This window comes from Ranitomeya imitator, chromosome 1, assembly GCF_032444005.1.
Source record: "Ranitomeya imitator isolate aRanImi1 chromosome 1, aRanImi1.pri, whole genome shotgun sequence".
NCBI classification, from domain to species: Eukaryota; Metazoa; Chordata; class Amphibia; order Anura; family Dendrobatidae; genus Ranitomeya; species Ranitomeya imitator.
In genome coordinates this window covers 305,072,320-305,085,693 of record NC_091282.1, presented here as the reverse complement: position 1 = coordinate 305,085,693, position 13,374 = coordinate 305,072,320, and the positions used below count along the sequence as shown (strand labels likewise).

The window sequence follows — 13,374 nt, the reverse complement described above, 5'->3', positions numbered from 1 at the left end:
GACTAGAATCACAGTGCAGCACCATTTTGTTGGTGACTGCACTGTTATCTACACATGCTACAAAGAGCAGCAAGCAGAATAGATTGGAGGAGCAGCGATAACAGGAGTGTGGCCGTGACTTCATCCATTGGTGACTATCAGGGCTGCAGCAGTGAAGGGCCAGGCACGGTGCTTTTGTGCAGAAGCAAAAATATGAGGGGGGAGTCCTGGAAATTAATGTGGGGAGAGACATTCTTGCCCCATCACATTCCAGGTCTCGCATGCCGCCTCTCTCCCCCTTTCACATACAGCCTCTCACATGCCATCTCTCTCCCTTTTGCATGCCGTCTCTCTCCCCCCTCTCGCATCTCAGGGTCTCTTTCTCCCCCCTCTCACATGCCATGTCCCTCTCTCCCCCCTCTCGCATGCCATGTCCCGCTCTCCCCCCTCTCGCATGCCATGTCTCTCTCTCTCCCCTCTTGCATGCCATGTTCCTCTCTCCCCCCTCTTGCATGCCAGGTTTCTCTCTCCCCCTTCTTGCATGCCATGTCTCTGGCCCCCCTGTCGCATGCCGTGTCTCTGGCCCCCCCTGTCGCATGCCGGGTCTCTGGCCCCCCCTGTCGCATGCCGTGTCTCTGGCCCCCCCTGTCGCATGCCGTGTCTCTGGCCCCCCCTGTCGCATGCCGTGTCTCTGGCCCCCCCTGTCGCATGCCGTGTCTCTGGCCCCCCCCTGTTGCATGCCGTGTCTCTGGCCCCCCCTGTCGCATGCCGTGTCTCTGGCCCCCCCTGTCGCATGCCGTGTCTCTGGCCCCCCCTGTCGCATGCCATGTCTCTGGCCCCCCCTGTCGCATGCCGTGTCTCTGGCCCCCCTGTCGCATGCCGTGTCTCTGGCCCCCCCTGTCGCATGCCGTGTCTCTCGCCCCCCCTGTCGCATGCTGTCTCTCGCCCCCTCTCTCGCATGCCGTCTCTCGACCCCCCTCTCGCATGCCGTCTCTCGCCCCCCCCTCTCGCATGCCATGTCTCTCGCCTCCCCTCTGGCATGCCATGTCTCTCGCCTCCCCTCTGGCATGCCATGTCTCTCGCCTCCCCTCTGGCATGCCATGTCTCTCGCCTCCCCTCTGGCATGCCATGTCTCTCGCCTCCCCTCTGGCATGCCATGTCTCTCGCCTCCCCTCTGGCATGCCATGTCTCTCGCCTCCCCTCTGGCATGCCATGTCTCTCGCCTCCCCTCTGGCATGCCATGTCTCTCGCCTCCCCTCTGGCATGCCATGTCTCTCGCCTCCCCTCTGGCATGCCCTGTCTCTCGCCTCCCCTCTGGCATGCCCTGTCTCTCGCCTCCCCTCTCGCATGCCATGTCTCTCGCCTCCCCTCTCGCATGCCATGTCTCTCGCCTCCCCTCTCGCATGCCATGTCTCTCGCCTCCCCTCTCGCATGCCATGTCTCTCGCCTCCCCTCTCGCATGCCATGTCTCTCGCCTCCCCTCTCGCATGCCATGTCTCTCGCCTCCCCTCTCGCATGCCATGTCTCTCGCCTCCCCTCTCGCATGCCATGTCTCTCGCCTCCCCTCTGGCATGCCATGTCTCTCGCCTCCCCTCTGGCATGCCATGTCTCTCGCCTCCCCTCTGGCATGCCATGTCTCTCGCCTCCCCTCTGGCATGCCATGTCTCTCGCCTCCCCTCTCGCATGCCATGTCTCTCGCCTCCCCTCTCGCATGCCCTGTCTCTCGCCTCCCCTCTCGCATGCCCTGTCTCTCGCCTCCCCTCTCGCATGCCATGTCTCTCGCCTCCCCTCTCGCATGCCATGTCTCTCGCCTCCCCTCTCGCATGCCATGTCTCTCGCCTCCCCTTTGGCATGCCATGTCTCTCGCCTCCCCTCTCGCATGCCATGTCTCTCGCCTCCCCTCTCGCATGCCATGTCTCTCGCCTCCCCTCTGGCATGCCCTGTCTCTCGCCTCCCCTCTGGCATGCCCTGTCTCTCGCCTCCCCTCTGGCATGCCCTGTCTCTCGCCTCCCCTCTGGCATGCCATGTCTCTCGCCTCCCCTCTCGCATGCCATGTCTCTCGCCTCCCCTCTCGCATGCCATGTCTCTCGCCTCCCCTCTCGCATGCCATGTCTCTCGCCTCCCCTCTCGCATGCCATGTCTCTCGCCTCCCCTCTCGCATGCCATGTCTCTCGCCTCCCCTCTCGCATGCCATGTCTCTCGCCTCCCCTCTCGCATGCCATGTCTCTCGCCTCCCCTCTCGCATGCCATGTCTCTCGCCCCCCCCCACCACCCCTCTCGCATGCCGAGTACAGTACAGCTTCCGGCGTTACAGGTCCTGGCAACACCGGACAAATTAAGCCAAGTGGATAGCATTAAACATTTAGGCTATATTCACACTTTGCGGATTTTGCTGCGGATCCGCAGCGGATTTGACCGCTGCGGATCCGCAGCAGTTTCCCATGAGTTTACAGAACAATGTAAACCTATGGGAAACAAACGCAGTGCACATGCTGCGGAAAAAAACGCGCGGAAACGCTGCGGATTACATTCCGCAGCATGTCACTTCTTTTCTGCGGATTTTCACCTGCTCCAATAGAAAACTGCAGATGAGAAACCGCAGTTAAAACCGCGATAAATCCGCAGTAAAAACCGCGATGGGTTTTCACTGCGGATTTTGTAAATCTGCTGCGGAAAAATCCGCAGTGGAATCTGCAAAGTGTGAACATAGCCTTATAAAGAAAAATAACATCAAGACAATTTAGTAAATCTTGGGTTCAAACAACTTATTATGTAAAAAATATATTTTTTATAAATATTAAAAAAACAGCACTTTCCTTTTAATGTTCTGACTACTAAGATTATCCAGTTGTGCTATTATCAAGTTAAGGTATAAGCAGAAATGTTCGTTTTTAATAATTCAGTATTTTCTTTGTGAAATTAAAGTATAGTATTCATTATTTGTGTGCATATCTCTCATTTCCTATAACGTAGTTAGTAGCAATAGCTCAGGTACAAAAACTTGCGGAAATGGCAACATTTGATTACTTATGTTTTCTGAAATAATTTAATGAAATGTGTGCTTTGCTGCAAATTGTTCTTACAAAGATGTAGGAAGCTAAGAACCATTCAGTTGTACGTTCATGTCGCATATTGTATACCTGGTGATCCTTAAATGTTTCCGCTATCCCTCAGGTGGTCTCCCAGTACAAGTTCCACCCTGAATGCTTCTCATGCTCTGGATGCCGTGCTATGATTGAGGAGGGGGAGTCATTCAGCTTGGTCGAGAGCACAACTCTGTTCTGGTGAGAGCCCTATAATGAAATATTCAGACATCCATATGCAGAAGTCAAAATAGCGTCCGCATGTGTACATTATATGAAGTTTTGTGCATGTATCATTGGTAGATTTATTATGTTCCTCTTCTAGTGGCCCATGTCACAAGCTGCTTCTTCTACGACCACAGTTTGAGGGGCTCTGCAACGAGTCGGCTAAAGAGCAACATCCCCACACACTAACCCTTTTACGGCTGCCTTCCCATACAGGAGGGAGTAGGGGCTTCTCTGTATCGGTGGAGGACATGAAGGTCACTCAGTGAGTTTCCAGAATATGGTTACCTTTATATATTTTACATTTCTATCTTATGTATTTATAATATCTTTCTTCATTGAACAATAAGTGCAAGACCATATTTTCCAAAAGGTATATCTAAAAAAAAAAAAAAAAATTAGCACAGACAGCCAATTGATGAATTTACCTTTTTTTATTATCAGGGTGACTCTCGAAGCTCGTAACTTGCTGTACCCAGGGGATCGAATCTTAGAGATTAATGGCTCTAGTGTCAGCACAATGCCGTCAAAAGAGGTAAGAGGTTATGTCCTGTAGTGAGGATAAAGGCTAATGGGTCACACTATAATATTTCAGTAATTTACGGTCTGCTCATTATCATCTGCGCCTTCATACTTTCCTTAGGCTGATGATTTGCTTACCTGCACAGACCGGGCGCTGCAGCTTCTGATAGAACACAACCCCCCGGTGACCTCTCCTGTGACCAGAACTCTCCCGAAATCTCCCTCCTTGCACCCACATGAGGGAAAGGTCATCTCGGAAAGTAATGCCAAACGTGGCTCCATCCGGTTAGAATTTAATTACACGTTACTTTATTCTGCTTTCTTATCTTTTATAGTTACTTCTTTTGGTATGGAAACCATGAATCCAGGTTTTCCAGGTCGTCCACATGACAGCACCACAGGAGGTTGCTCTTCATATCCTTGATAGGGACAGGAACACAGAAGAGGTTAAATAGCCCCTCCCCACCTCCACCCCTCAGTGTTTTCCTGTCCCTATCAGGGACGGACGCAGGAGAGAGATCTCCAGGAAGATCAAGATTTTACCTGATGAGAAATTAGGTCTCGGTCGAGCAGGAGCTCCCGTGTGCGGTCCCATCCTCCTGGAGGGGGCTCTGGCCGCGAGGATCCGGAGGTCGCAGGATACCGACGGAGGTCCCTCCGCGACCGGGTAGAGCTGTGTGCTCCCCATAAGTCTGCCTCAACCCCTTACAAGGGGCTCTGAGACAGCAGCTGCGGCGGCGGTGCTGAGCGCTCCCCTCAGGCTCCACGTGCGGCCGGTGCTGGCGCTGTACCCGGGACTTCCGGTCCGGCGCTCCGGTCGAGTGACTACTTCCGGGGGGCGTGGCCGGATTCCCGGGGTCGGCAGCGTTTCCGGGCGCCGGGTAGCTGCGGGAAGGCCGGGGGGGGGAAGAATGAAGACCGGAACAGCATCCGGACTATGCGCCAGGAAGGTCCCAGGCTGGTCGGCGTGCGTTCCAGATGACGCATGCGCAGTACAGCTGGGGACCTGAAATCACCGTGTAGGCCAGCAGCTGAGCTCGGAAGGAGGACGAATCAGATGTCTTGAAGCTGGGTAAGATTGACTACTTAATGACTGACATCTGACAGCACATTTGACCCAGGAAGATGGAAGGTGCTACTCGCCCAGACGTCCAATCCTTAGAGCTAGCCACGGACCATGTGAGTAGTACGTGGTATGGGATGCATTGCAGAACTTTAGTTCCGTAGCTACAGGGATCTCCTTTACGTTTTCAGGATAAGGACATTCCCGAGAGGTCAGCTACTAAAAAAAGGACTATGAGATGCCCATTGTGCACCACCAAACTCCCAGAGGGATATAAGAAGAAATTATGCGAAAAATGCATCGCTAAACTTCTTAAAGATGAACAGGCTTCGCTGTTGGATAATATCAAATCCATGATTAGAGACGAAGTCCAAGCTACAGTGTCTACAATGGTGCCACCCCAGTCTCCGCGGCCTAAAAGGCCTAGATGGGATATAGATGCGAGTTCCGAGGAAGGAGAGGTCTCAGGTTATTCCGATCCCGGCTCGGATGAAGAGGACAATACATTTACTGTGCTTCCAGAAGAACGAAAGAAATACTTGTTCTCATCCGAAAATACGGATATACTGCTAAAAGCAGTAAGAAGCACTATGAAAATAGAAGACTCGTCTGAGCCTTTATCAGTTCAGGACGAGATGTTTGGGGGCCTGAGAACTCGCAGGAATAGAGTTTTCCCGGTCAACAATCACATAACTGCAATGATAATGGAAGAGTGGGAAGATGTGGGGAAAAAATTAGTAGTCCCGAGAGACTTCAAATACCGTCTTCCCTTCGACCCAGAAGAAACTAAAGTCTGGGAGTCGGTTCCAAAGATCGACATTCCTGTGGCCAAAGTCACAAGGAAAACGGCTATTCCCTTTGAGGACTCGTCAGGGTTAAAAGACCCAATGGATAAGAGGTCAGAAGATCTTCTTAAGAAAGCCTGGGAATCGTCAGCCGCCATTATGAAGACGAATATAGCGGCTACCTCTGTAGCAAGGTCCATGAGTCTTTGGGTGGACGAGATGGAGAGTCATATTAAAAATAGAACTCCAAGGGAAGAAATCCTTAAATCATTTTCAGTTTTAAAGATGGCGACTGATTTCATGGCAGATGCTTCAGCGGAATCCGTACGCTTTGCTGCCAGGAATAATGCACTGTCAAACGCAGCAAGAAGGGCCTTATGGCTGAGATCGTGGACGGGAGATACCCAATCCAAGAACAAGCTGTGTTCAATTCCATTCTCAGGTTCTCACGTCTTTGGTCCAGTCCTTGACGAGCTACTTGAAAAAGCGTCTGATAAGAAGAAAGGCTTCCCTGAGGAGAAGCCAAAGAAACCGCAATTCTTCCGAAAAACTCGCTCCCACCCAAGACAGGACTACAGAGGCAAGGGGAAGTCCGGTAGGTGGAGCTACCCTAAAGGAGGCAGAGGAAGAGGTTCCTTTCGAGACCAATCAACAGGACCCAGTAAACAATGACGCCAACAATATAGGAGGGAGACTACAATACTTCCAAGAAGGATGGCAGAACATAACTCAGAATCAGTGGATTCTACAGACAGTGGCACAGGGTTACAGGATAGAGTTTACTCATCCACCCCCCAAGAGATTCTGCGTAACACAGACGGAGTCATCAGCAGTACATCAAAGGCTGATAACAGACATACAGGAACTCTTAGAATTAAACGTCATAATACCGGTACCCCATCATCAACATTTTCAGGGGCATTACTCCAGTCTGTTCTCCATAAGAAAACCAAACGGAGATTACCGAACAATAATAAACTTAAAACCATTAAACAAATGGGTGGCGTACAAACGCTTCAAGATGGAATCTCTCAAATCAATTACACCACTAATAAAAAAGAACTCTGTAATGTGCACGCTAGATCTCAAACATGCTTACTATCATGTTCCCATCCATCCCTCAGATCAAAAATTCCTCAGGTTCGCATTAAGAAACCACAAGAAAATACTTCATTTCCAGTTTCAGTGCCTACCATTTGGTCTCTCCTCTGCCCCAAGGATATTTACGAAGCTCATGACGGAGGTCATGGCCTACTTAAGAGAGAAGGAAGTTCTCATCGCACCATATCTGGACGATCTGTTGCTGATCGCAGATTCATCCCAACAGATGGAAGAATCCTTAGAAATTACCACGTCACTCCTGAAACGTCTGGGGTGGGTAATAAATGCAAAAAAATCGAGTCTCGAACCACAGACGCAAAAGATATTTCTAGGGGTACTACTAAATTCCGAACTAGAATACTCCTTCCTACCAGACCAAAAACAACGGTCAATAAAAAAAGAAATTCAATCAATAAAAAAACGGAAATACATCTCCATCAGGAAAGCAATGAGGATTCTAGGTCTGATGACCTCGTGCATTCCCAGTGTACAGTGGAGCCAGTTTCACTCCAGAACGCTTCAAAGGGAAGTTCTTTCGGTATGGAATGGAACAAAATATTCACTAGACAACAGGATGTGGTTACCCAGCAGGGTAAAGCAGTCCCTCTCATGGTGGATCGACATAAAAAACCTCAAAAGAGGAAAACCATGGAAAATATCTCCATGCATAAATATAACCACCGATGCAAGCTCAAGGGGCTGGGGAGCCCACATAGAAGGTCGATACCTTCAGGGGACATGGCCACCATCGATACGCGACAGTTCCTCCAACTACAGGGAACTCAGAGCGGTCTGGGAAGCACTAAAAAGGTGCCAACACGAGATTCAGGGACACCACATCCGAGTCTTCTCAGACAACTCGACCACGGTAGCCTTTCTCCTACATCAAGGAGGACCAAGGCACCGTCCACTTCAGGCGCTAGCAGAAGAAATATTCTCCTGGGCGGAAAATACCGTAAAGTCCATCACAGCAGTACACCTAAAAGGTTCACAGAACCAAATAGCGGACTTTCTCAGCAGAGAGAAGGTACAGCCGTCAGAATGGTCTCTAAACGAGGAAATCTATACTCAGTTAATCCAACAGTGGGGCACCCCACAAATAGACTTATTCGCCTCGAGGAGCAATACAAAAACGAAAGAATTCTTTTTGCTAAATCCAAGAGACAATCCAACTGGCATAGATGCATTGGCTCAACATTGGGACATGGAACTCGCATACGCGTTCCCGCCACTAGCCCTAATTCCCAGAGTTCTGAGGAAAATCCAGGAAAGTCTAGCGGTAGTGATCCTAATAGTGCCATATTGGCCCAAGAGGAGCTGGTTTCCTCTGCTGAAGTGGATGGCGGTGGAAGACCCAGTGTTACTACCACTGAGACGGGATCTTCTAATACAGGGACCATTGGTCCATCAAAATCTAAAGATGCTACAACTCTCAGCATGGATCTTGAAAGGGAGATCTTGAGATCAAAGGGACTGTCTGAGTCAGTTATCTCAACTATGAAAAAAAGTAGAAAGCCGGTGACCTCGGCTATATACCAGAAGATTTGGAAAAAATTTTGTGCACAGACCAATACTCCAATATCCGTTCTCCAACAACCAGATATTCCTCAAATATTAAATTTTCTCCAAACAGGGTTTGATATGGGCCTGAGACCTAGTACGCTAAAGGTACAAATCTCAGCTTTAACTGCCTTTTATGACTATCCACTAGCGAATCATCCCTGGATAATGAGATACATCAAAGCTACACAACGTATTAGACCAAGAATACGAAGTTCAGTACCCTCATGGAACCTCACTTTGGTACTAAATGAGCTACGGAAAGCTCCATACGAGCCACTTGATCAGGCAGACCTAAAATCTGTGACATTCAAGACTGTTTTCCTCGTCGCAATAACGACAGCAAGGCGAATAGGCGAAATTCAAGCCCTGTCCATAACAGATCCTTACTTAAAGATACAGGAAGATTGCATCGTTTTAAAGTTGGATCCTTCATTTCTTCCAAAAGTTGTGACGGACTTTCACAGAAACCAGGAAATAATTTTGCCTACGTTCTGCCAGAACTACAATAACGAAAAAGAACGTTCTCTTCATTCCCTGGATGTTAAGAGAACAGTATTGCAGTATCTAAAACTTACAGACAGCTGGAGAATTGACTCAAACCTCTTTATCCAGATGTCTGGGAAGAATAGAGGCAAAAAAGCCTCAAAAGCGACTCTGGCTAGATGGATCAAATCTACCATTTGCGCTGCGTATATTTCAGCCGGTGAATCTCCTCCAGATCACCTAAAAGCCCACTCACTGAGAGCAGTATCTGCTTCATGGGCAGAGAGTGCGGGTGCATCCATGGACCAAATTTGTCGGGCGGCAACTTGGTCTAGCTCAAATACCTTTTGCAAGCACTACAAGCTGGACGTTCTCTCAAAGCAGCAGACTAGCTTTGGGAGAAGAGTCCTCCAAGCTGTAATCCCGCCCTAAAAGGAGTTATTTGGTATTTCTCCTGTGGTGCTGTCATGTGGACGACCTGGAAACTAGGAGTTAGTCATACCGGTAACGGTATTTCCAGGAGTCCATCATGACAGCACCCATTATTTGCCCCCCCTTGAACTCTTGTCTGATATGTGATATGAACATGTAGAGAGGAAGTTCAATAAAATTGTGTTGTATCCATCCTAATGTGGTACTTTGTAAAATCACTGAGGGGTGGAGGTGGGGAGGGGCTATTTAACCTCTTCTGTGTTCCTGTCCCTATCAAGGATATGAAGAGCAACCTCCTGTGGTGCTGTCATGATGGACTCCTGGAAATACCGTTACCGGTATGACTAACTCCTAGTTTCTAATCCCCTAGCTGCCGTCTTCTCATGTTTCGCCTGTCCTGCTTTTGCTTCACATTGATTCTCCACATCACTGAATATTTTATTTTTTCCTGGGCTGTTTGTGCACCATTATTTTATTCACAGTGTACAGATGCGTTTAATGTTGTTCATCTATTTTTTTTTTAATAAGAAAAAAAGCACTTATAGGGAACCTGACAAATCCCCCATGCCCTTCAGCCCATCAGCATTTCTCTATTCCTTTCTAAATACCCTGTCTAACCAGCCCTTTATACTGTTTGACACCTAAATAGAAGTTTAAAAAATGCTTTTTACAGTCCATTTTTAGGATGAAAATTTCCTTTTGACTAGTCGATGGGCGATAGTTTCCGCAGACTAGTTGTCCTACTGGGCATGAAATCACGTCCCTGTGGGCATAATAACCTGAATTGTAAGAGCTCTCATCATTGCCTGCTTTCTGCAAATCTCCCAACTTTCTTGCCTACGTGTCATAGCGCCTCTTAAGCCGGGTGTACTCTTCCTGGGTTTAGAGGTGCATTGCGCATGTCTGGGAGCAAAGAAGATGCCAGTGTCCATGGAGGAGCCGAAAATCAGCCAGGAACAGAGCTTCTTCGCTTCCGTACATGCACAGTGCGTCTTTGAAGCAAGGAAGCATACACCCAGCCTCCTAGGAGCAATGACCTGTAGGAAAGAATGTTGTGTACATGCATGGGATTTGCAGAGAGCAATCTTGTAAATCATGTTATTACGCCCACAGGGGCGAGATAACATGTTTAGTGGGACGACTAATCTGGGGAAACAAACCCCCCCATCCACTAGTCAAAAGATTATTTGCATGCTAAAAATGGACTGTAAAAAATACTTTGTTAAGCATCTGTTAATCCAGGATAAAGGGCTGGTCAGGCAGGGCATTTATAGAGTATACAAATGCAGGTCGGGATGGAGGACCTGTCAGGTTCCCTTTAAGAAAAATATTGTTTTCGCAGATCATACATTTGAGTAGATGTCCATATGTCTCTCCAGTTTTAAGTGTGTTCACGATAAAGGCGGTGACGCATTTTTTTGTTTAGGCGCAGCAACAGTAACACTCGCTGCTCTGGGCCCTGCTCTCCCAAAGACACCCGTTGTGTGTCTCGGTCAGAGTCCCTTCGTTGTGCCGTAGGTGGACCTCAGCAGATCTTCCGACCATGTGAACTTCTTCACGGTGAAGAACTAGGGAAAGGTTTCTTTGGTCGAGCTATAAAGGTCATTTTTAAAAGTTCTATTTGTAAAGTGTATTTTGCATCCTGCAGAAACAGCTTACTATATTGCGCTGTATTCTTTGGCCCTACAGGTCATACATAGAGCCACTGGCAAAGTGATGGTTATGAAAGAGTTGATACAGTTTGATGAACAGACACAAAAAACATTCCTTACTGAGGTACGTAGGATAATGGACTTGGTCTGTAGTACTTATATTCTGGTTGTAGTTTTTAACCCCTTAACGGATATATTTGTCATGAGCGGGTCGGGTTGTGTGGAGTGCGCCAAGAGCTGAGCCAGTTTCTAACGCTGCAGATGCCTGGTAAATTTAATAGAGGGCATCTGTGTGTAACAGCCATGGCCAGAGCTGAGCTCCTCTCGCTGCAGTTAACTATTTAGATGCCACTGTCAATCTCTGTAACGGCAAGGATGATGGTGCTTGAGCGCGCATTGTCCTGCTGAAGGCACTTGTCGCTACCATCTTGATACTCCGGCGAATTATGAATGAGCGTTATTGAAAACTACAACTCGTCCGACAGAAAACAGGCTCTCATATGGTTATGTCAGCATGTAAAAAAGTTATGCCTCTTGAAAGAAGGGAAAGGGAAAAAAAAAACGCAAAAATTAAAAAAAAACGACCCAGGCATTGACGGGTTAATTTGTCAACCATAATACAAGTTTGTTACTTTATCTTTTCTATCCCCCAGGTCAAGGTCATGCGGTCCCTGGATCATCCTAATGTTCTGCGTTTTATTGGGGTTCTCTATAAGGATCGGAGGCTGAACCTGCTGACTGAATTTATAGAATGTGGCACCCTGAAGGATTTCCTAAGAGGGGTGAGCCCCAGTGATGGACCTTTCTAGTTAGAATAGTTTTCTTGCAGTAAATATTTAGGTTTTGAGTACACATTTTTTATGGTTTAATACTAATGGATAATTATTTCCCCCCCTCCATCCTGCCTTGTTTAGGACACATGTCCTTGGCAGCAGAAGGTCTCGTTTTCCAAGGACATTTCATGCGGCATGGTAAGTTTTAACTCTTTTCCAGTTACTTTGTTATGAGTTTAAAGGGCTATTCTTCTATTGGTGACATCGCATGAGGCTATTCCTGTGGCATCACTTTATGATCTGTGGCAGCCTTACCTCTAGGACCCACTCCGATCCTGAGAATGAAGGGGCAACACTGACATAACATTGTTAGATTTCCCTACACAACGGTGGGTTTCTGACCCATGTAGGGAGATGGGGCCACGCTGCATTTCCCTGCACAGCAGACAAGGGCAAAGCTGTGAAGGGCACGCAATGCTAAATGAGCCTGTCAACTTTTTTTTATTCTCAGGACCGATGGTCCAGAAAACAGACCCTCAAAAATCACATCCTAGCTATATCGCTTTAAAAGATGGTTATACCCCTTTAAACTAATATTAGAAATGTCATTTTCTTTTTAGGCATATCTTCACTCTATGAGTATCATCCATAGAGATCTCAACTCGCACAACTGTCTCATCAAACTGGTAATGTTTCATTTTCAGCAGAATTTATCCCCCGTTGCTCTCTCTATAGTTCCACTTTATATTTTTCCTGTGTATAAATCTTCACAGCTAGTTTGTGCCCAATTCTTGTAGGATGGCACTGTGGTAGTAGCCGATTTTGGCCTTTCCAGGCTTATTGTGGAAGAGAAACCTAGGCCACCTCCAGAAAAGCCACCCACAAAGAAGAGAACACTACGGAAGACTGACCGCCGGAAGCGTTATACTGTGGTTGGCAACCCATATTGGATGGCACCAGAAATGTTAAATGGTATCTAAATCTTTTTGTGTAAGAAAACCAGGAACAATAATAGTGCACATATTGATTTTACTCTATTATTTAACACTAGGTAAACAGTATGATGAGAAGGTGGACGTGTTTTCATTTGGGATTGTCCTGTGTGAGGTATGAAGACTACTATTCAGCGGTACAATCCCCCCAACATTTGCATTTTTTTTTCTTCTAGAATTTTGGGACGCAAAAACAACTAATTTTATTATGCAAAAAAAAAAAAAACTCGTAAAAGGAAGTTTTTGTCATCGCAATCACACTGACCATCGGAATATAGTAAATTAATAATGTATACGGTAATTAAAAAAGTGTTCACTACTTTTATATTAAGGACTTAGAGATTATCAGCATGAGATCGATCAGGGTATGGCATCTGAAACCCCCACCGATCAGCCGATCTCACATCTCCTGTGCTCTACAATGTGAATCGTGGCTTACCTTAATTTTTAGATATAGGAATGAACAAAAAACAGTTAAAAAAAAAAAAAATGTTATGTATTTTTTTTATACCATGAATTATTATTATTCATTTTTATAGCGCCATTTATTCCAAGGCGCATTACATATGAAAAAGGGGCATACATAGACAACTAGTACAATAAACATGAGCAATACAAGGCACACAGAAGGAGAGAGGACCCTGCCCGCGAGGGCTCACAGTCTACAGGGGATGTGGTGAAAGTGATTAGACCGCTTTACTGTTTGTCTACGATGCAAGAT

The 13,374-nt window shown here is 47.3% G+C and overlaps 1 protein-coding gene across 2 annotated transcripts in view; it reads left to right on the top strand.

Annotated features, from left to right (window-relative positions):
* The window catches only part of LIMK2 (LIM domain kinase 2), a 63,517-nt gene that overhangs the window by 48,347 nt on the left and 1,796 nt on the right, over positions 1–13,374 (top strand). For both annotated transcript variants that reach the window (XM_069757884.1, XM_069757892.1), the window contains exons 4-14: positions 3,154–3,263; positions 3,388–3,552; positions 3,732–3,822; positions 3,931–4,094; positions 10,663–10,837; positions 10,926–11,012; positions 11,542–11,670; positions 11,803–11,859; positions 12,282–12,347; positions 12,459–12,633; positions 12,713–12,768. In XM_069757884.1, the coding sequence (XP_069613985.1) occupies positions 3,154–3,263; positions 3,388–3,552; positions 3,732–3,822; positions 3,931–4,094; positions 10,663–10,837; positions 10,926–11,012; positions 11,542–11,670; positions 11,803–11,859; positions 12,282–12,347; positions 12,459–12,633; positions 12,713–12,768 (1,275 nt within the window). The remainder of the gene's footprint in view (positions 1–3,153; positions 3,264–3,387; positions 3,553–3,731; positions 3,823–3,930; positions 4,095–10,662; positions 10,838–10,925; positions 11,013–11,541; positions 11,671–11,802; positions 11,860–12,281; positions 12,348–12,458; positions 12,634–12,712; positions 12,769–13,374) is intronic.